At 42.0% G+C, this 22,781-nt stretch overlaps 1 protein-coding gene across 3 annotated transcripts in view; it reads right to left on the reverse strand.

Moving 5' to 3' along the window:
* The window catches only part of LOC138262035 (uncharacterized), a 41,967-nt gene that overhangs the window by 18,761 nt on the left and 425 nt on the right, over positions 1–22,781 (reverse strand). The window contains exons 1-2 of one of the 3 annotated variants that reach the window (XM_069211709.1): positions 21,911–22,286; positions 7,061–8,232 (exon numbers count right to left, since the gene is read on the reverse strand). In XM_069211709.1, coding sequence (XP_069067810.1) covers positions 7,061–8,210 — 1,150 coding nt within the window. In that variant the 5' untranslated portion in view covers positions 8,211–8,232; positions 21,911–22,286. Of the gene's footprint in view, positions 1–7,060; positions 8,233–9,887; positions 9,957–21,910; positions 22,287–22,781 lie in introns of those variants that run through there. The other 2 variants (XM_069211710.1, XM_069211708.1) reach the window with 2 other exon arrangements.

Here is a 22,781-nt window from a genome sequence, read left to right on the forward strand (position 1 = left end):
GTCTGCTTGTAATGAGGGTCTAGATGACAGTGCATCTTGTGTGCATGGGGAATGATTTGAAAATCTTGTGAGGTATTCTGAGCATGTGGCAGCAGAATGAGATCCCAGTGTTGACCTGTTTGTTCATCACAAGTTAGTGATTAAGGATGATGCAGAGGTTTCTGGCGTGGTCTGTGGGGGTGGCGGTAGGTATGGGACCCAGGTTGGGTGGCCACCAGCAGGAGTCCCAGGGGGACCTTATATTTCTAAAGATCAGGATTTCCATTTTGTCCGTGTTGAGTTTGAGGCAGTTCTCTTGCATCCAGCTGGCCACTTTAGCCATACAGGCAATGAAGTTGGTCCTGGTGGTGGTGTGGGTGTATGTGAGGGAGAGGATGAACTGAGTGTCATTGGGGTAGGCGATAATGTTGATGCTGTGGGTTCTTAAGATACGAGCAAAGGGTGCCATGTATATGTTGAAGAAGGTTGGGCTGAGGGAGGAGCCCAAGGGAACTCCACAGACGAGCTTCTTGTGTTTGGAGGTGAAAGTGTAGAGTGACTCATCATATCTTGTTGGAGAGGAAGGAGGGGAGGCACTTGAATGCCTGAGCCTGGAGTATGGTGATTGGGGTACCATGGGATGCGGTGTTGAATGCTGGTGAGAGGTCGAGCAGGATAAGAACAGTGGTTTCTCCTCTGTCCATGATAGACTGGATGTTATCTGTTGATGCCAGGAGGGCAGTGTCTGTGCTGTGGAACCCTGACTGGGTGGAGTCCAAGATGTGGTACTGTTCAAGATGGGCAGAGAGCCTTTTTGAATCACTTTCTCCAAGACTTTGGCCAGGAAGGAAAGGGGCGAGATGGACCTGTAGTTGCTGAGGTCTTTTGGGTTGGCTGAGGGTGTGACCCCTGTCTGTTTCCAGCTGTCCGGGAAGTTTCCACTAGGATGGAGGAGTTGTTGATGGTGGTGTGGTCGGTGTTGATTAGTGTGCTGACCATGCTTTACATAAGGTGTGGGCAAGGGTCTGTGGGGGACCCTTAGTCGATGGTCTGCATGGTCCTGGCAGTGTCATCTGGGGTGAGGGTGCTCCAGTTTGTTAGGAGGTGGGTGCTCCTGGAGGTAGTGAATTGATGAGCGATGATGTTCTCTACGCTGAGTTGGAGTGCAAAGTTGGTGTAGATCTTGAGTATTCTGTTGTGGAAAATGTCAGAAAGATCATCATAGAGGATCTGTGGGTGAAAGATGGTGTTGGATAATGCTGTAGGTATAGTGAATTCTTTGATGATGTTGAAGAGTTCTTTGCTGGATTTAAAGAAGAATTTGAGTCAGGCCATGAGGGCAGCTTTTCTGGCTTCTTTGAGCTGAGCATAGTACCTTGTGATAGTGGATTTGTAGGTGTGCTGGAGACGTTGTCTCGACTGGGTATCCAGCTTCTTTCCAGCAACAGCGCTTTAAGTCTCTTAGGTCTTATGTGTACCAATAGGTTTGAGCGAGAGTTCTTGTCTGTCTCATCTTCTTTATGGGGATCAGGGTGTTGGTGCAGTTTGAGATCCAGTTGTTGAAGGTGCATTGGTCATTCTGTAGGTCACCTGTGAAGATAGGCTGATTGGGTCCAGTCTGCTTCTGTTATGTTGTTAAGAGTTGTGTTTAAAGATGATGGTGGGTTTTCGTTTGCTGAGGTAGGGTGTTTTGGTGTAGAAGTGTACAATGAAGTGTTTGGTCCATGTGAGCAGAGTGATAAAACTGGAGGTAATGATGTTACTGGCTGCGAAAACTGGATAGAGTGTGTATCCAGTGATGTGAGTCTGGCTTTGTACGAGTTGTGTGAATCCGATGTTGTCAAGGCTCTCTAGGAGTTCGGTGGTGTTACAGTCCATTGGGTCGTTGAGATGGATGTTGAGGTCGCCAAACAGGAGGAAGTCATTGGATTGAATGGCGATGAGAGTGATGAAGTCAGTGAGGAGGTTGCTGAAACTGGAGCTGGGTCCTGGTGGATGATAAGTGAGGACACCTGAGATGGTTGTAGAGTGGCTGAGAAGCAGTTGGAAGTGCCAGTGTTCCATGAGCGTGGTTGGTTCGTCTGTTCATTTAGTGCAGATGATGGTGTCTTTGTGGATGACAGAGTCATCCTCCAGGTTTGTGGAGCCTGTTGCAGTGGATGATCTTGTAGCTTGTGGAGGATGGCAGGGGTGGATAATGGGACTGAGCTAGATTTTGCTGAGAAAGAGGATGTCAGGGGAGTGAGTGTTGATGAGGTCCCAGACCATGGGGGGTGTTTACAGAGTTAGGTGGTGTAGTGAAGCATGTAGGCGATGTAAGCTGAGGTGTGTGTGTTACGGATGGAGTAGGGGTGATGCTGCTAGAGAAGCGGCAGTAAGTGCATGAGAAGGGTCCTACCATGCAAGGGGTGTGGTACAGGGGCAGCAGTCATGTTAATGTCCAGGGTGCCCCAGCAAGCTGGCTGAAGTGTAGCAGTGGAGGTCCGACAGACTATGGGCTGTTGTGTTGGGTGTGGTCCCTGCACGACTGCGCAGCAGCTGCCATTAAACTAGGGAGGGGTGGGAAACCACAGCTGAAGAAGGTATGCGGGAGAGGCCGGTAGGAAGAGGGAGGGAGGAGGGAGGCAGGAAAAGCACGGGAGGTGGGAGGAGGGAGAAAGGAGGAGAAAATACACAGAAAAGGTAGTCCGCAGAAATGAGTAAAATAAGCACAATTATAGGCACAAAAAAGACGAGGGAGAGCACAAAAAGTGGGCATGAAAGGCTGGGCACAGCAAACACAGCGGACGCAAAAGCCTGTGGGGAGCAAACAAAAAAAGGCACAAAAGACTGAGCAGAGCAAAGAAAATGGGCACAAAAGCACAAACAGGTACAAAAGCCAAAACACAAAAGACAGAAAAAAAAACTGAGCAGAACAAGCAAAATGCATACAAAAGTACAAAAGAAAAATAGATACACAAGACAGACTGGCACTAAAACCAAAGCACAAAGACAATCGAGCACAGAAGCCATGCACAAAAGACAGAGCACAGGTCAAAGTGGGAGTGTGAAGGAGGGCGAGCAGATGGAGAGGAGGAGTGAGGTGAGGCAGGGTCTTGAGGCAGACGGCCGGGCCCAGAAGGGCCTTAGACTGGGCGGAGGACCAGTCCAAGTTAGGTGGGAGCTGGGACCAAGCCACCCCTACCACAAGTTCTCCTACCACAAAAGTGATAATACCAAGTTATAAACATTTATGGTATTTCTAAAGTATACACCTAGGTTAGAAAGCAACAGAGTGCTGTACATTGTACAAGGGAGGGGAATCATTTAGGATTGAACAGAAACAGGACTTACAGCAGTTTACAAATGAGAATAGCTGCATTTTAGGGAACCTCACCTGATCTCGGTATACTAAGGACAACCCCTTCTTAAGTCAGAGGGTTAGAAACTAAGGGAAAAGTAAGAGGGATAGGAACTAAGGGGAAAAGATGAATAACAGTAGAGGGATTCATGTGTTCTCTGGAGTGAGTTTTTATTAGAAAAGCCTCTACTCAATGAGACTGCCTGTACATATACTGTTATCTAATGAATCAGAGTAGGTGGAGGTTGTTGGTTGGTGTGGTCCAGACCCTTCCAAAGTTGCTGAAGGAGGAGTGTATACATTAACTACAAAAGGAGTCCTTGATGTATACCCTATCAGTATCAACCTCATTTTGTTGAAAGATGAGAGGGTTGGACCAGCTCACCTCGGAGGCAAGGATAAGTGAAGGATTTGGATATTGGTGTGAAAGGTAACTAAACAGGTGTGCGAGGGAAAGAAGCAACACTAACCAACATATATGTGTGTGTGCAACAAAGTGCTCTGAATTAGAAATAAGAGAATATGCAAAGAGCTACAGAAAAAAAAACTGAAAAAACTAAAATAAGTATAATGGGAATATCCAGGGAATTTACTGTTGGTTATCTCTTGGATGCATGCTTAAATGCTTACTCATTTTTGCCCAATTGAAATACAACAGAGATGGAAAAAATAATGTTTTGACCATTAGAAGGCTAGCTATGTAATAACTGCTGTTTTGGATTTGCAAAATATAAAGAGAAGAATCTTCAATCATTATGAGTTACTGAAATTTCTAAAATTTCCTGTCTGCAAGATTTCAGAGGATGGCAGTATATTTATTAATGTGTAGTAAAAATATTGATACATTTTACAATATACATTTCAATATTTATTATATTATTTGTCATTAACGCAACAACAAAATGCATCAAAGCAGAATGATGCGTCTTATTTATACAATATCTGTACTCAAATAATCGTATCTACAAGTGGTGCTATCACTCTGGGGAGATAATGTAATGTATTGTTAATAATTGTCGACACATTTCTTAGCATGAACAGAATAACTCTGACCGTAAAATGTCATAAAACCACTGACTTGCATTGACATGTACTGTTCAGTATTTAAGATGGAATTGAAAAAACAAGGGCTCTGAAGCAGTGTACAGAGTTTAGACTTTGACTTATACATATTTCATATAGTTTTCATTTAGGTATCCTGATTTTCACATGTTCCCTTTTAGATATAAATGTACAAGTAGTGCTATCATTTTGGGGAGACCATGTAATGTATTATTAAAATTTATCAACGTTACTTTGCATGAACAGATTCACTCACCGTAAAGTGACATAAAACCACTGACTTGCATCAACAGGTACTGTTCAGTATTTAAGATGCAATGTAAGAAACGAGGGTTCTGAAGCAGTGTACAGAGTTTAGTCGGTGACAGATATAATATTCATATAGTTTTCATTTAGGTTTCCTGATTTCCGCATTATATATGTTCCCTTTTACATATAAATGCAAATTTGCCCAAAAATATGTTTTACAGTGCAATGTGACAATTCAGCTTGCTCGAATAGACTGTTTAATGTTTTGTTCTAGCATAGCCCGATATCTTTATTTTCTATTTATATATTTATAGTAACAAAGATCAAATTTAATTTGATTTCTTGATTTCTCAGTTATTGCTTCTAAACAGTACATAATGTTTCGTGGAACATAAGTAGGTGAAAGGCCAGAGTAGCTTCTATATTTATTGTTTATTTTATATTCAACAATGTTCAAGGCAGAGTATGTAAGATACAATGAAACATGGAACTTTAATCTAGCGACTCCAGGCTGAGGGTTTAACAGTCGTTGTAAAAACAATCTTTGCTGAAGGTTACAGAAAAGGCACTCTTGAGTATGAACAAAGGCATATACGCTTGCTTGAGGACAAAATAGTTACTGAGGTACGGAGACAGGAACAAAAGCTGTCTCCTTATTACATACTGTGTCTATTGTTCAAAAAAGAAATGCAGGAGCGGCCAGGGCCATTTATCAAGCTTCAAATAGGGCCCCTTTTGGTGCTAAAATAAGCTAAGTTAGCTGAGGGAAGGGAAAGACTTTAAACCAATTTAGAGAAATCCTAAATTAATTTAAGATGCTACAGTATGTTCTGTTGATCTGCCTACTGACAAATATCATTGCCACTATCTTGTTAATTTTAATAGAAACTACGATTCATAGTGTGTGTACTAGGCTAGGATTTTAATGTTAATAAAACACAAAATACATTCCTACTGTGAATGCTTCTGTATCTTCATGATGAAAAATGGTTTTGGTTCCACTAACTATTCCTGTGAGTCTCGCAAGACTGAAAGTTACCCAATATGCACCTTATGGATGTACTGTCAGTGGGGTGTGGGAGGTTACAGTCCACTGGCTTCGCTGTCTCATGTTGGTCCGTTGACTAAGTCCCTACTGCAAGAGGGTCTAGAGAACCCTCTGTCAGCTTGCGCTCTGGAGAAAATTCCAGGAAATGTATTACAACCATAGTGCAAGTCTCCAGAAATTCCCTTTACTATAGCTAAGCATCAGTAAAATGGGTGCGATCACAAACTGTTTTTTCTGGTTCCCTTACATCATATTAGAATTAAGCCACTTTTGCTTTACGTTCTATTTTTGTGCTGCACAGTTAGGAGGATTAACAAAAGGACTAGGTGGTCCAACTATTTCTCGAGCTGTGTACCTTCTTGTACAGGAAACCTTTTTTCTATATGACTTCCATGGAACCCAATATTTGGAACAACGATTTTGAAACCAGGTATTCATTGCTTGGGTGTTAGAGTAGGGAAAAAACAAGTTTTGTTTCATGTTTGTTTTTCATTGCTCTGACACTGGAACAGTGCAGCCCTATAATCCCAAAACCTGTGGTCTTACTGTTAGTGGTCTGCCACTTCCCCAGAGTCTCTCAAGACCTGTAGAATGCAAGGGAGTGGCCACCATTGGCCTTGTCACCTTCCTGGCAGGGAAAAGCAGGCCACGCTGAGAAGCATCCCTCATAGAGCCACTTTCAGTGCTTCATTAGCTCACTGCTCTCAAAGTGAGAGCAGAGAATGCAAACTGAGTCGGGGACGGAATGCTCAGCGGTTGTTGTGGGGGGGGCGTAATGCTGGGATTTACTCTGTATGGGAGAAAGATAGAGAGTGTAAAGGGAGGTTATTGCCAAATGTTGTTTTGGAAGGTGGCAACATACACCCTCAAGCCACCATGCCGAGTTTTATACTTTTGTGGCACTTGTTTTATATATTCTGCTACATTTTAAGTCAATCAGTTCAGGGGTACATAATTCCTTTTTTGTTCCAGAAAGGTAACAGGACCATTGGATGAGTTCTTTCTATCCGCATAGACCACAATGCCTGAGCCTACATTTCTGCCTGTTTTTTTTCACACGCCATAACTTTACTCATTAAATGATCTATCACACATGCCTGGATTTCTCCAACCTGTGGTTTGGAACACATTGGAATCAGAATAATGCACTGATAGGGTTGCCAAGTGAGCTGTGTCAATCAACAACATTTCATAAACTACTCTGCAAATTTGAAAGTGTAATTAGTGGGTATTGTGGCACTGAAATATAGGATGTATAGTGAGAGTGAGGTAAGTCAATGAAAGAGCTGAGAGGCCCTTCCATAGACTATGTAACAGTTCTTTAAGACCAACATCGAAGACCTTAGATATCTGGTATTTTGTACAGTTGTTTTAAGACTCACCTATCTCTTCAGGAATTTCTCCAGCCCGAGATGGAATCGGACTTTCTGCTTCCAAAATTTCCTCAGTGGAAGATAAGCTGCCAGGCTCATCAAAATCTTCAGAGTATTCTGACTTATCTCCTCTGCTGGATATTTCATCTTGGTCTGAGTTATCACATTCCTCTGCATTCAGCGTATTTACGCCTGGTGGAGCAGATTTTGATCTGCATTTCTCTAGGGTTTGGTTACAATGACCCATGGATGTCTTGCTGCGGTTTCCTAGTAGCTCAATGCCCACAATGTCACCTTCTTTGGTTTTACTTACTAAGTGATTATTCTTCACTAGCTGAGCCTCTTGTTTCTCAATGAACAACCGCAGGTGTTCCTGGACAAAAAGAATGTTCAAAATGGCACTTGCTGTGGGCCTCTTCTCTGGGCATTTATCAAGAATGGTTTTGATCAAATTGTGCATACATTCTGAATAACATTTAGGAACATCAGAATATTTGCCTTTTACAATTTTATAAAACAGACTCACAAGATTCATTGCTTCAAAGGCTGGCTTCAAGGCACATATTTCAAAAAGGAGACAGCCCAGGGCCCAAATGTCAGACTTAGAACTGTATGGCACATCCTGGCAAAGTTCCGGACTGAGATAAAAGGGTGTGCCTACACATGTGCTGGCCATATCTAAGGTGCTATTTAGAATTTTTGAGATCCCAAAGTCCCCTAGCTTAACCATGCCTTTCTTGGTGAGAAACACATTGGAGGTTTTGATATCCCGGTGTAGGATTTTCATGGAGTGAATATACTGCACCGCCATTGCTAGCTGTACAAACCACTCCATAACTGTATCTTCTGGGTAATAAGATCCATTTCTACTTTTAATATGGTCATCTAATGTCCCTCCATCACAGTAGTCCTCAACGATAAAAATATGTTCATCTTCTTTGTCAGAGAAATGTTCATGGCATGTAACAATATGTGGGTGTTTAAGTTTCTTTAAGATTGTGGCTTCCTGTAAGACTGATTCTTTGGATTTTATTTTTGTCTTTGGATCAGTCTTGATTCTTTTGACTGCATAGTATTTGTTGTTCTCCACATTTTTCATGAGGAAGACTTCGGCACTGGCTCCTCTGCCCAGTGACAGAATGTTCTCGTACTTGTCCATTCGGATCCAGGATTGTTGAATACTAAAAAGGAAATAAAAGTGGTTTGTTACTTTTTCTACCTAAAACAGTGGTGAGTCATTGTCTTATGTTTTACTACATAGATCATTTTTGTTTTTGACTATTTGCCAAGTACATTTAGTATTACTAATTTACAAATTCAAATGTGGTGCATGTAGGTATGGTCACTTCTACCACTCCCAACGTACAGTGAAAGCAAATGAGGAACACATAGTCAGAGTTTTATCTATAAATACAAGAACAGCATGAGGAGAAAAGAACTGTATTTGATCTCAAGGAGGCCTCAAACAAAAAATGCCCCACCCTTTGGCACTCTGTAGTGAAATTTAGAAGGACATGTTGATGAGGTCAACTTTGAATTTGCTTCGATTGAAATATCTTGACCTCAACAACATGTCCTTCTAAATTAAACTATGGAATTTTACCTATGTTCACACAGTTGAGTCAGGTGAGAAGATTGTAACTAGAGCACAGGTTGCCTGGTTCCAAATTTGTTTTTGTTTATGGCAAGACTACATCACCTCCTAGTTAGAGGCAGATTGCTTTACCCCTTCATGTTAAAAGTATCATCATATTAGTTGCAACTTTCAACTAATGTTATTGCTTTTGAATTCATGCTAGTCAAAATGGCATCCCATATTCTATACATTTAAGTGAAAGTTAAATGCATTGTGTAGCAGAAAGTGTTCCATGATCTTGACTGTTGCAAACAACCAGTCCAATGCACATAGCACAGTCTACTCTGCATCCAATGTGGCATGTACTTTCAATATGTAGGATGGCAAGGACTCCATGCAGGTTATATGCCACTTACCTTACAGACTGAAGCTTATGTGGCCCATAGGACCAACATTAGCATGACTGGCCAAGTTCTCTTTGGTATAACTTTGGCCAACATTTTACTGTGCATGTTTCTCAAAGACTTGCAGATATGACAAACATGTGCCTGTGTTCCAGCTTGTAATAGTTAGGTGATCAATATCTTTTAGATAGCCAGTGGAAGCATTCATTTATAGTAAATTATATCACAGTTGAAGAAAACCCCTTTATTCCTTTATTAGCAGGAGCTCACAAACGGAATCCAGCTCTAGGCGAGCACATCAAGTATCTGCTGGCAATTGTAAAATGCCAGAAAAATAAAAAAAATACAACTACAAGAAAGATTTGCTCTACATATCTTGCGGGCAATTTTGTCACAAGGCAACAAGATGCCTACAAAAGAAATGCTTAACACACAGTGGTATGGAAAACAAACTTAATACACTGTTGATAATAAGAAGGTAAAGTACTAAACATTGATTACGTTGAGTAACACAATCTTCAACACACCCAATAGGGGAAAGACAGCTGTCCAATGCAGTATATAATGCCATGCCTAAACTACCTTCTTAATTTAGCCTTAATCTTTCAAAATTACAATCTGTGCAGTTTGGATGTCCTCCATGACAGCCCTATTAAAATGAAGATCAAGATAATTTACTTATGTAGCATACACAGGCATCCTCTTCTGAATGTCTCTTTCTTAAAAAAAAAACAAAATTCTTCTTTGAATTAAATTAAACTTGGTTGTCAGACATAAAAGATAATGATAGGTCCACCCTAAAATTGTCTTAGAATCGCTAACACTGAATCAGTTGTAGAATTATAGATAAACTTACATTCTGACCCTTTTGAGCAATAACCAGTAAGGAAAACCATGTTCTTCATGTCAGATTTCAACTTCTCAACCAGCCCCATAATATACACAGCCATACTTTTCTACAGGAAATGGAATGAGATTAAGATAAGTAACCCTACATTTACTGTAATCATTTTATATAGATATTCCCTCAAATATCCTTTATGAATAACCCTGATGATTGCAGCTCTAACAGCCACAAGGGAAATACATATCAGGTGTTAACAATACTCCCCATTAGTCAAATTTTCCTTTACTTTACAGAAAGTCTGTAATCCAGAAACAAGCCCCCTTCAGCCACATTTCCTTCAGCCAAGGGTGAACAACAAATTTATTCATCTTACAGAGTAAGCTTATCATGCTTTGGTTGAATACTAGATGATTAATCTGACCTATAATTCTTTGCATCAGGAATGTATCACAAACTGCATTTGTGCAACAATGATAGAATATCAACCAATCTTGGTGAAGCCCTTCCAATACTATTGTTAGATAAAGGTACCCTAGAAGCTTATTATAAATAGAAAAACAGAATGGTTCCCCCAGAAATAACTTTTTAAAAGTTCCACTCCCCAGAAGAAGCCCAGCACCTCTCTTGCACTTGTGGAACTGTGCATGTCATAGATGAGTGGGTTAGTTGGTACCCACTTCTATCTTCTGTTCTCAGACCGGGAACAGGGACTAAAAATACACAGGAAATGGGAATTGAGATGGGGTTTTGCTGGTTTGCAGAGTTGATGTGATATGTGATGACTGTTGTCTGTAGAGCCACCACTGTAATATTCCCACAATATTATGAGACAGTTTGGCTTCAGATAGAGAATCTGGTTATTTGATGGATTATGGTATACTGAAAAACATTCTGGAAAGGATGTATTTAATAAAATGTTAATCAAGATTTCTTTACCTTTTTTGAATAATCATATTCCTCTAATAAAGCGATTTTAAAAATGATTTTTCTCTTTATTATTAACCATTATATTGGTCAGGAAACAGGCTAGGATTTGCTGGGCCATGATAGATCTACCATACTACACAGGATACTTGTAATTTCCAGACCCGGTGCTTTATTACGTTGCTGCCTGGGTGCAGTATGCTTCATATTGACACATGACCCCCATTTAATGACCACCTGTATATGTGTATATAAGAATCGTTGACTTGACCAATAGCACAGGTGTTGTATATCATTAGCAAGTACCAAATAAGAGAAAAGGATATTAATACATGGAGGATGGTTGCGGTAGAATTGACATAAACTGGATAAATAATGTGAGCTTGATATAACGATTATTTCATTGGAACCATTTTGGGATATTGTAGTTTGGGAATTATTTCTGAGACAGCCTTTCAAAAACACTGCAGGAAAATTAAATATACATATTTAGCTACTCTACATTTCTCTGTTTTCCAAAGGGGGATTCCTCAGTTTTAGCTGTGCCTTTAAAAATCATGGGTCTTTTAATACACTGTGCTTTTTCCTATTACAGGTTGATCTTCCGCAAGGAAAATGTACATAAAAGCATAGCCAACATCTCCCGCAGACTTTAAGACATTACCATTCACTAGTAAAGTTCAAGGTTCTTTCCAAACTGGTCTGTAGCTTGACACAAACATTTTGCTGGTGCTCGCTTAAAGATCAGACCTCCTTCCCATAGATACTTACCAAAACAGGAGTCACTGCACTCAAAAGGTTCCAATTGCAATTACATTCTTTTTTCAGTAAACGTAACGGGTACAAACATGGCAGTCAACAAGTTTCAACCCATTGGTCTTGTTCACTGCTGGCAAGTCCTTTTTCAGTGTCCACTTATACATTATTCCATCCTGCGCAATATCAAGCATTCTGGGTCTCGTAGTTATGAAACAATACACGTACAAAAACAAATTTAAAAATATTATGTGTAGAGGCAACTTGTACTATCTAGGTCTGGCACTGATTGTAAATTGGTTAACTCATAAGCATCTCTCTTGTTAAACTCGTTAGTCCAAATGTACATGCAGTTTTGTCAGTATTCAAACCATGAGGAACCTTTGCCTTGTATCTTATGATGTATTGGGACTCCACTTTTCGAGGCAATCTTGCTGTATCCCCATGGCTTTCTCTTGTTATAATATGTTCTATCCCTTAATATTTGATTGCTCTCCAATTTTCTTTTTCATGAGATCTCATTAGATGCTTGGATCTTTGTTTTCTATCGCTCTTTTGTGTTCAAGAATTCATTTTTTAGCAGACAGGGAGTACTTACTCCATATTTGAAATCACATTTGTATTCCAAGATGAATACATGTGTGTTTCATATGTTATTCCCTGAATGATATTGATACGTTGGTCATTTTTGTCAACTACTTCTCTCATATTTTTCCCAGTTTTGGAGGCCTTGCACATTGTACAACTCACAAAGCCATTTTTTTTAATCATCCAACCATGTCAGATATTGTCTTCAAAATGTCTTTTAATTAATTTATAACCTAATGAAATGAAGGTGGTTTTCTATAAGTGATTGATGGAGCAGATCTTAGTTTTGCTCCTATGTCTGGATCTTTGTTAAGAGGCTCCATTGTTTGTGAGAGATCTTTCTAATTTGTTGACTCTCCTGTCATGTTAGTATGAGCTTTATTGCCCTATCCTCTGGATTGTCCTTCCCTGTTCATATTTAGTGATTAGTGTATCCATCCAGGCTTCAATTTATCCTTTTTTGATACCGCCATGGTGATAGCCCCTGCGTTTTAAGCGTTGGCGTGTTTCTTCACATTTATGTTAAAAATTTTGCCTGTTGAGACAATTCCTTTTTAGTCTTAAAAATAATGAAAGATTGAGTTGGTGGGCATTTCCTTTTCTAATTTACCATTTTCTACATAGATTGTGATAGCCAAGAAATTGACTTTATCATCACCATCAACATCAGTGGTGTGTGAACATCAGACCCCATTCATTATCATTTAGGCTATTGAAATAGATCTCAAATTCTTGTAAAGTTCCACTCCATATGATAAACAGGTCATTTATGTATCCTGTCCACAAAATAATCTTGTCCATGAATTGCTCATATTTATCAGCTGAGGCTGCTTCTTTATTCCATCAGCCCATGGTGAGATTTGCATAGCTGGAGGAAAAGGATATTTTCAGGGCATTCCACACTTTTGCTTAATAAATGGTGACTGAAAATAAATATTTTGTTACTGAGAAATAAGTCAATCATTTTCAATAACATTTTCAAGTGTTCCAATTCTCCAACCACTCTCTGCTTGAGGAAATATGTACATGTTTTCAATCCTGATTTATGCTTTATTGATTAGTACAGGGAGACCACATTGATTCTTACCAATTTGTACTCATTGTGCCATGTTACAGCCATCAGCCTTCTCAATAGCTTTCTGGTATCCCTAATATATGAACACAAGTCTTTTACCATTGGTGCTAGGTAGTACGCAACATATTATGATATGTCCTCAAGCAATGAGTCACATGCAGAGACTATTGGTCTTCTTGGTGGGTTAATTAAGCTCTTGTGGATCTTTGGAAGGTAGTAAATCCTTGGAGTTATAGGATTTTGTTATTGTCATGAATCGATTATCATTGATTAGCATTCTTCTGTGCTAATCCATAATGCTATTCCTATTTGGAATATTTTTAATTTTTATTGTGGGGTTAGACATGAATTTCTCATAATTTGCAGCATCATTTAAATGGCGATTCGCTTCAGCATACTTTTAAGGTTGTGGGCATTTCCAATATTGATGCCACCCCATCATCTGAAACCACTAGACCCACCATCAGGGCTCAACAACATTGTGAAGACGTCCTCACAACTGAAATTGCAGATGGAGATATGCTAACCTTTCAAACTGATAACTTTTATATAAAAACATTGAATTAAAAATGTCTTCTGTAGGAAAGTAGCCTCTTTCTAGCATAGTACCCACACGTTTTGCCTGTTTGTCAGCATGTTTGATTGTGTTCACTGGGATACTGCTAACCAGGACCCCAGTGATTGTGCTCTCTCCTTTTAAACATGGTTGCTAGAACGTTTTTCACCCCACTTTTAGCATACTGATGCCCCCATGTACGTCCCTAGTATATGGCACACAGGTACCCAGGGCACTGAGGTACCAGGGGATCCCTATGGGCTGCAGCATGTATTATGCCACCCATGGGGAGTCCATGCAGGCCTGCCATTGCAGCTTGCACGAAAGGGTGCATGCACCCTTTTACTACCAGTACACTGCACCAGGTCTATGTAAGTCACCCCCTATGGCAGGGTACATAGGTACCCAGGGCACTGGGGTACCAAAGGATCCCCATCGGCTGCAGCATATATTATGCCACCCATAGGGAGCCCATGCAAAGTGCTGTGCAGGCCTGCCATTGCAGCCTGCATGAAAGGGTGAATGCACCAGGTCACTGTAAGTCACTCCTATGGCAGGCCCACCTAGCCCAGAGGGCAGGGTGCAAGTACCTGTGTGTGAGGGCAGCCCTGCACTAGCAGGGGTGCCCCCCTGAACTCCAGCTCTATTTTCCTGGACGTTGTGAGTGTGGGGACTCCGTTTTACGTGTATACTGGACATAGGTCACTACCTATGTCCAGCTACATAATGGTAACTCCGAACCTAGGCATGTTTGGTATCAAACTTGTCGGAATCATACCCCAATACTGTTGCAAGGATTGGAAGTATGATTCCATGCACTCTGGGGGCTCCTTACAGGAACCCCGGCATTGCTACTACCAGTATTACAGGGTTTTCCAGGAGGCCCATGCTGCTGCTACCCCTCAGGCAGGTTTCTGCCCTCCTGCTGCTTGATCTGACCAAGCCCGGGAAGGCAGAACAAAGGGTTTCCTCTGGGAGAGGGAGGTAACACCCTTTCCCTTTGGAAATAGGTGTGACTGGCTTGGGAGGGGTAGCCGTCCCAAGCCACTGGTATGCCTTGAAGGGCACATTTGGTGCCCTCTGTGCATAAGCCAGTCCACACCGGTTCAGGGACCCCCAGTTCCTGCACTGCCACGAAACGGGACAATGGAAAGGGAAGTGACCACTCCCCTGCCCATCACCACCCCAGGGGTGGTGCTCAGAGATTCTCCAGGTGGTCCCTGAGTTCTGCCATCTTGTTTCCAAAGTTGACAGGGAACTATGGGAGCATCTGAGTAGCCAGGCCAGGCAGGTGATGTCCTGATAGGTGCTTACCTAGCTAGGTGACCAATTCCCCTTTCAGGGTTATTTAGGGTCTCTCCATTGGGTGGGTCTGCAGATTCAGCTTGCAAGATTCCAGCAGTCCTCCTCTGCAACCTCCACTTCGACTTCTGGCCTCCGGAACTGCGACTGGAATCTCCAGGACCCGACAAGCTGCCTCCAAGAAGAAGAACTCTTCTGCAACCTTGTTTTCAGGACTCCTGTCCTCAACTGCAACATTTCCACTGGTTGTGCATCCACTGAGGGTGGTGTGTCCTCAGTCTGCACTAGAAGAAAGAAGGAATCTCCCTTGGAGTGAAGGAGTCACTCCCCTGCATCCGCAGGCAACAGGCTACGTGGATCTCCTTTCGTCGTGAGCTGTGTGGATCCTGCATCATCGGTAGTGGTCCGGAGTAGTCCTCTTGGTCCTCTCTACAAGCTATCCCACTTTGGTGGAGGTAAGCCCTTGCCTTACCACGCAGGACAGTACCCTCATGCACTGCATCTCTTGCAGCTGTCAAGGCTTGTTTGCATCTCCTCCAAGGTATCTTCAGGCGACGTGTAGTTCCAGTCCCCAGCACTCCTTCTTGCGACGCACAACCCTCTGAGTGGTTCTCCTGCACCGTGAGATCCCTTTCTACAGTGCTGCATGGGCTCCTTTTGCAACTTATGTATCACCGTCCTGTAGGACTCCTGTGGGTGCTGCGTACTCTTCTGTGGGTCCTCTGTGTCGCTGTAGGTCCCCTGTGATTCCTCCTCCTGGCTTGAGTCCTCATGGGCCTTGCTGGTCCCCGGCAGCACCACTTTTCCACTAACCGCGAGTTTGCCTTTGCCAAGGCTTGTTGGTAGAATTCCTACACCAACACCTGTCTGCAGTCTTCACTCCAGCGTGGGACATCTTCTACATCCACCAGGTACTCTTCTCCGGCTCCAGGGCTGCAGTGCTGACCTGTTCTTCCTCACCGTTGACCAACTCCTGCAAGTACAGCTGGGTGAGTAGCAGCTCCTACTCTTCCTGGACCCCATTGTGACTTTTGGACTCGGCACCCTCTCTCCATTGGTCCTCTTCTCCCAGAATCCAGCACTGGTTTCTTGCAGTCTTGTCTGGGTGCGTTCTTTTCCCTCCTTTTGGGTGGTTTGGGGACATTCCAGTGGTTTACTCTTGCTTTCCTGGTCGATGGGGGGGGGGGGGGGGGGGAGAGGGGGGTACTGTGTTACTTACCTCTGTGGTTTTCTAGTACTCCCAGCTCCCCTCTACACATTCCACTTACCTAGGTGGAGGGCCTGTATTTGCATTCTATTTTTTAGTATATGGTTTGGGCTCCCCATATGGCCCCTATTGGTTATCTACATTTGTACTGTTTTCTAAACTTTTCTATGCCTATTACTGTTTACTAGTGTATCTAATTAGTGTATTACTTACCTTCTATTGGAGGGTTGCCCTTCTAGTACTTTGTGGTATTGTGTTCCAAAAATAAAGTAGCTTTATTTTTGTACAACTGAGTATTTTCTTTCATGTGTAAGTGCTGTGTGACTCTAGTGTTTTTTAATTAGCTTTGCATGTCTCCTAGATAAGCCTTGGCTGCTCCTCCACAGCTACCTCTACAGAGCCTTGCTTCTAGACACTGCCTACACTTCACTAAGAGGAGATACTTGGTATAAGGTGTAAGTACCTTAGGTACCCACCACACACCAGACCAGCTTCCTACATCTTACTTATGCAAAATTAATGCTGTGGTATCTGAGGCATGCTCTAGGTTTGGATGGAGCCCCACACATGCTTTTAACACCAGGCACAGATTTGCCCCTCCAGTCCAGATGTTCTGGTGAGAGATTATTATGACAGTATCTGAAATCGTAGATGTCCCACCAGCTCCTGGTCCAGTTGTGGCGCTGCTGAACAATATACATAAAGTCACTAAAAGATCTAAGAAGTTAGTAAAACGTTCACTGTTATTTACACTATAAAAAAGTTATATGGGGTAGTACGAATTGCATACGCTTAAAGAAGTAAATTAAATGATGCCTTAAAAAATTAAAATAAATGATGCACTGCTGAGGAGTCCACTAGATTTGTGAGTAATGCAATTTGGAAGCAGCCAGTTCTGATCAAACAGATTGTTTTCTTCGATTAACTTTTTCAGTTGTTTACACTATAATGGAAGATTAGATGGGAGGCAGATATTGCTACTTATTTTTTTCCTTTATTTGCAGAAGGGGGTGACTACTTTGAAGAAGGGGAAGACCTACTTTGAGACCATCAGGAACAACCCCTGGTGAGAGAAAGTCTTTTATCCTAGTCTATAGGAGAGTGTAGGCAGTGGTGATTTGAGGATTTTGTGCAGGATAGAGTTTGAAAAGTGATTAGAAGAATTTAGATTGATGATTGTTGATAAGGTATTGGAGTGTATTATTTCCTTGACTGTTTACTTGCCATCTCATTGGAGTTTAGTCAGTTAGTTGCTCAGATGGTTGATGGTCAGTTTTTGAGTCCAGAGAAAGTCTGGTCATTATTATTCTATTTTTGAAGAATTTAAAGATGTTTTTGAAGGATTGTTTTGTATTGAGGGTGACAATGGGTGACTGAAGAGATGTGATTCTTTATGAGGTAGAGTAGTTTTCTCACAGGCATCAATTAATCTCTGATAAAATTGGCCTTTGCTTTCGGGTGTGTTTTTTATATTCTTTTTCCTTACTGCACAGAATTACTAGATTTGATTTCAAGGGTTTTATCACAATGCACATTGTATGCATGAATATATATCACACTTATATAGTGCAACCCTACCCATAAAGTAGCGTAGCATTGTACGTGGTCAAAGACTATTATAAACTCAATGAGTAATAGAAGAAGAAGCTGGGTTGTGCATGGTTAATGCTTTGTGATGTAGTGTTATTCAAAGAGGGGAGTCTTCAGCAGTTTTCTAAATTAGAAAAGCACTGTGGCACTCTTGATCGATATGGGGATGTTTCTCCAGATCCTGGGTGCATAGATGGAAAAAGCCTGGTGCTTTGTTTTTACGTTTATACACTTCTTAGTCTGCAATCTGACGGTGTCCTGGCTGCAGTTGTGCTGACAACCATCAGAGATGGCAAGCTTGTCTACGATATATGTAGGAGTGCTTATAGTAAAGACTTTGTAAATGATGCAGTTATTTTTTTAAATGGTGCAGGCCAGCAGGTGGAGCCAATGGAGTTCCATCAGAGTGGGAGCATGGGGGTGTGATCATATTTCTTCAGGTCCTAGGCAGTGTGTATGATGCACCCCAGGGGTGACACTGCAGAGTCTTGGAGGCCGGTGAAGAGGGCATTACAACCGTCCATATTCCTTAAAAGACTATGGGCCTGATTACAACTTTGGCGGAGGGGGTTAATCCGTCCCAAATGTGGCGGATATCCCGCCGTATTACAAGTCTATTATATCCTATGGAACTCATAATACAGCGGGCGGGATATCCGTCACATTTGGGACGGATTAACCCCCTCCGACAAAGTTGGAATCAGGCCCTGTGTGTCAATACGTTCCCTGAGGGCGAAGTTGGTGTGGTGAATCCAAGTGACTTGACATTTAGGTAAAGGTGTGGTTCAAAACTGTCACGGTTCAGGACGTTGAGCCAGATTTGTACTACATCTTGTTTGTTGTTCAAGGGCTCGGTGGCACAGTGTTTACAGAAGCTGGAGTATCAATCAACCTAGCATCAGCGCAGTAGTTCATCAAGTTGAAATTGAGGCCACGGTTGAACATATTGGAAAAATCACCAAAATACAGCTTTGCAACACCCAGGTGCATCTTTAAGAGGGAGTTAATGACTACAAAACTTTTACAGAACTGAAGGTGCATGGGCACACTGCTCAGATGCATCACTTCCAAAATACTGCAGGGAATTCCCTTGGCACTAAATGGCCAGTGCAGAATGCCTGAATATACCACTCCTCAAGAAATGAGACACACCACCACATTCTCCACACACGTGACCTTGAGAACATACTCCGAGGTTCAGTGTTTTACATTGCCGGCTCTGAAAGTTGTTCAAAATGCCATCAAGGAGAATCTGTTCAACGTGTGGTGTCAGTGTCATTATATATGGCACATCACAAAAACAGAATCACAAACAGTAAGGGGCATTGATAAGCAAATTCCAAGAAAACATATTCACACTGCACAGATGTAAATGTGCTTTCTGACTCTCAGACTGAAATTATTGTTGAATATATTCATAGAGAACAGCATCTCTGTATATGTACAGAAGATGAAACACATTAAACATGGAATCTGCAGTGCTCAATGTCTATGGAGCCAGAAGCTTCTTAAGCAATACCACCTACTATCTAAAGTTCATTCTCAACAAGGCCACTCGAGCAGAGTCTTTGTGGGGCCTCTTTAAACAAAATATAGTTGATGTGAACTAAGGCAACAACAAGCACTCAAGGATCAGACCTAAATTGAGCTGCTGGTTGTAGGTGGGAGACAACCTGCACCCTTTTTAGGTTGAAGCCTAAAAGGCAGTGCAGCTGTCCGGTTTGCTGAAGACATCTTAGGGGCATTCTGAAGGATTTCCCTGAAATGTATTTGCCTCACTGTCTACCATTGGCTTTGTGTTTTGTAACTCATGTTTGATTACTTTCTATTTGCTGGCTTTATTTGTTTTAGGCTGTGTAGCTTGAGTTTGCCTCACCTGTGGAGCATAGCCTATTTACTGTATTCTTCCGCAATTGCTTGCTCTCTGCAAACATGCCTTTAAATTTTGTTCTTGTCACATATGCTGTGTGTTCAGAGACAGGGGTCAAATGTCAGACTATTTCTTAAGAGGGAGCTTCGTGTGTAATTTTCTTTCTCTGACTTCAAAGTGAGAAGACTTGTTTGATAATCTTGCTCTGAAAGAAAAAGGCTTTTTTCTAGCAAACAACAAAATGTAAATGGTTATAAATGACCTGTGCAGATATTTCGGAATATATAAGAATTAAGAAAGCACAAATGAAGCAAGTTTTTGTAATTCTGAAGTGTGGCGAACATAAATATTTTAATACTATCAAAACAAATCAGTACACTAGGTCATGACATTTCCACACATTATTGCTTGTGTGCTGTATACTTTTGTTAGTAAACCTGTATGTCTGTTCAAATGTAATGGTTATTTCAATTGAGAATGTGTTGTATGTAATGGCAGTGCACTACCACACCATGCATAATCCACACTTCGCCACACCACTCCACCCTCTATCCCTCCACTCGTAGATACTCTGTGAAACACCACTCCACCACAAACCACTCTTCGCCACTCTACAACACACCCTTACACTTTACGCTCCTCTACGCCACACCACTGTATGCCACAAGACTCTGACATGCCACTCCACTCTACACCCTTCCACTCGAAGACACTATGCCATGCCACAACACGCCACTCTACTCTATTGCACACCACTGCACTATACGCCACTATGACACGCTACTCTACAACACCCCCCACTCTATGCCATGACACTCTGTGCCACAATCTACACCACTCCTCCCAATGACTCTCCACTCTGTCACTTTTCTCCTTTCTATGCCACTCCTCTCTACAGCACTCTAAGGCATTCTGTGCCACTCTACGCAACTCTCTCTACGCCACTGGATGACACTTTACTCCACGACACTCTATTCCACTCTGACACCCCACAACACTACTCCACTCTATGCTACAACAATCTACTCCACTCAAAGCAACTTCCTCTATGACAGTCCATACCACTTTACTCCATGACACTGTGTCCCTGCACTCCACGCCCCTCTACGCTTTGCCACTATACTCCCTCTACAGCATTCTAGGCCACTCCATTCTATGCCACTCTGATAATCTACTCCACTTTGCTATGACACTCCATTATACGCAAATCCCTCTACGCCACTTCACTCTACTCTAATCTATGACACTCTACTCCATTCTTTGCCACTCCACGACACAAAAGCTTAGCCACTCTATGACACATTATGCCCTTCTGCTCTACTCCACTCCCTCCATGGCACTCTTTACCACTCCATGACACTCTTTGCCGCTCAAGTCTATGATACTCTACTCCAGTCCACTCACTGTATGCAAATTCCTCTACACTTCTTTACTTCACTCTAGGGCACTCTACGCCCCTCCACTCTCTGCCCTTTCACTCTACTCAATCCACACCACTCTACTACACTTTATGCCACTCCATGCCATGCCACTCTCTTGTTCACTACTAACGTTTAGCTATGCTAAACAGCAGCCACAATGGTGTACAACATGGCTAAAAAACATTGCATAGTCAATAGCTCTTGCTAACCAAGACCTATTGGCTTTGCCAATGCTTGTTTGGCACCGGCACTTATTTTTTCGTATTAGAGCGACTCAGAGCAAGAGAGAAAAAAACAAAGGGGGAAAGAAGGTGGAAGAGAAAGACTTGAAAAACTGTGAAAAAGGGTAAAAGGATGGACAAAAAAAAAAAAGTAAAAAAAAAAAAAAAAAAAAAAAAAAAAGAGATAAACTGGCCGGGAGTGGTTAGTGGTGGATGATAGATGATAAAGGCATAATGTGGGATCATGACAAGGTATTCAACACTCCCAACACCCACCCATTTGAAAGTGCTAGTCGCAGGCTTCTGAGCAAAACTTATTCTTCAACGAACTAAGCACTGCTACGATGTGTTTCTGGCTTTCATCACCCAAGTACTTTCTGACTAGCATAAGAAATGAGAACAGTTAGTTAGTTCCCTCACTTTCAAATATGTGCGGTTTTATTCCAGGAGAACGAAAAGGATGTAGCGAGCACCCACTGGAATGATAAGAGCCACAGAAACACGGGGGATCTGTTTACTTACATCTGGTTGGTTTCGCTTGGCGATTTCGACTGCTAAAATGTGAAATCTCTGAATGACGGTCATGGAATTTGATCCACAATAACAGATTTTCCCCAGAAAGTCAACATTTCGCAGGAGAGCCCCGTTCCACCTGTACTCCCCAGTAACACGGCACTTAGGTTTACCGGTACTCCAGATTTTGCTAAGGGGGTAGGCGCAGTGAAGAGGCAGGATACCGTGAAACTTGTAATGAGGGCCCATCTGGCGTGATGAGGCTAAAATGGTTTGGTGGACTGACTGGTGCTGAGCTGAAATTGTGGACCTGATTATGAGCTGTCTGGGGTGTACTCAAAGCATAACATCAGAATGCGCGCGATTAGGCGATTATCCGTTACGTGCACTAAAGTGTGAATTATTTAAAGGGGTATCAAGTTTCCTGATTGCATGTATAAGTAGTTTTCCCCGCCTTCTTTGCATCCTAGTAGACGTGATCCTGAAAATATCCTTAATCAAATACGACAAATGCCAGACGTAATGGAAAAGCCGGGAACGATCGAGCTGCTTAAGCAGCTAATAATTATTAGGTCAAAAAGAAATGTAGTCATATTTCTTTAAAATGGTTTTTTTTTTTTTTTTTTTTTTTACTTCTAAAGCTTGCTTGCAACACGAAACATTGTATTTCAAATAGGTCAAGAAAACAGCGTGTGCACTCATTCTAATAAGGTCTTTCTGAAGCTGACTTATCAACCTTGGAATTTCTGATGTTTTGTGCGCAGACCAGGAGAGAGCTACTTTTAGAAATATAAATATTTGCACAAACGCATTCAGTCTTGCTTAGTTATGCTCCGTAAAATATCAAGCCCCCAGGACCAATGCCCGAAACAAATAGATA

Source organism: Pleurodeles waltl, chromosome 10, assembly GCF_031143425.1.
Source record: "Pleurodeles waltl isolate 20211129_DDA chromosome 10, aPleWal1.hap1.20221129, whole genome shotgun sequence".
NCBI classification, from domain to species: Eukaryota; Metazoa; Chordata; class Amphibia; order Caudata; family Salamandridae; genus Pleurodeles; species Pleurodeles waltl.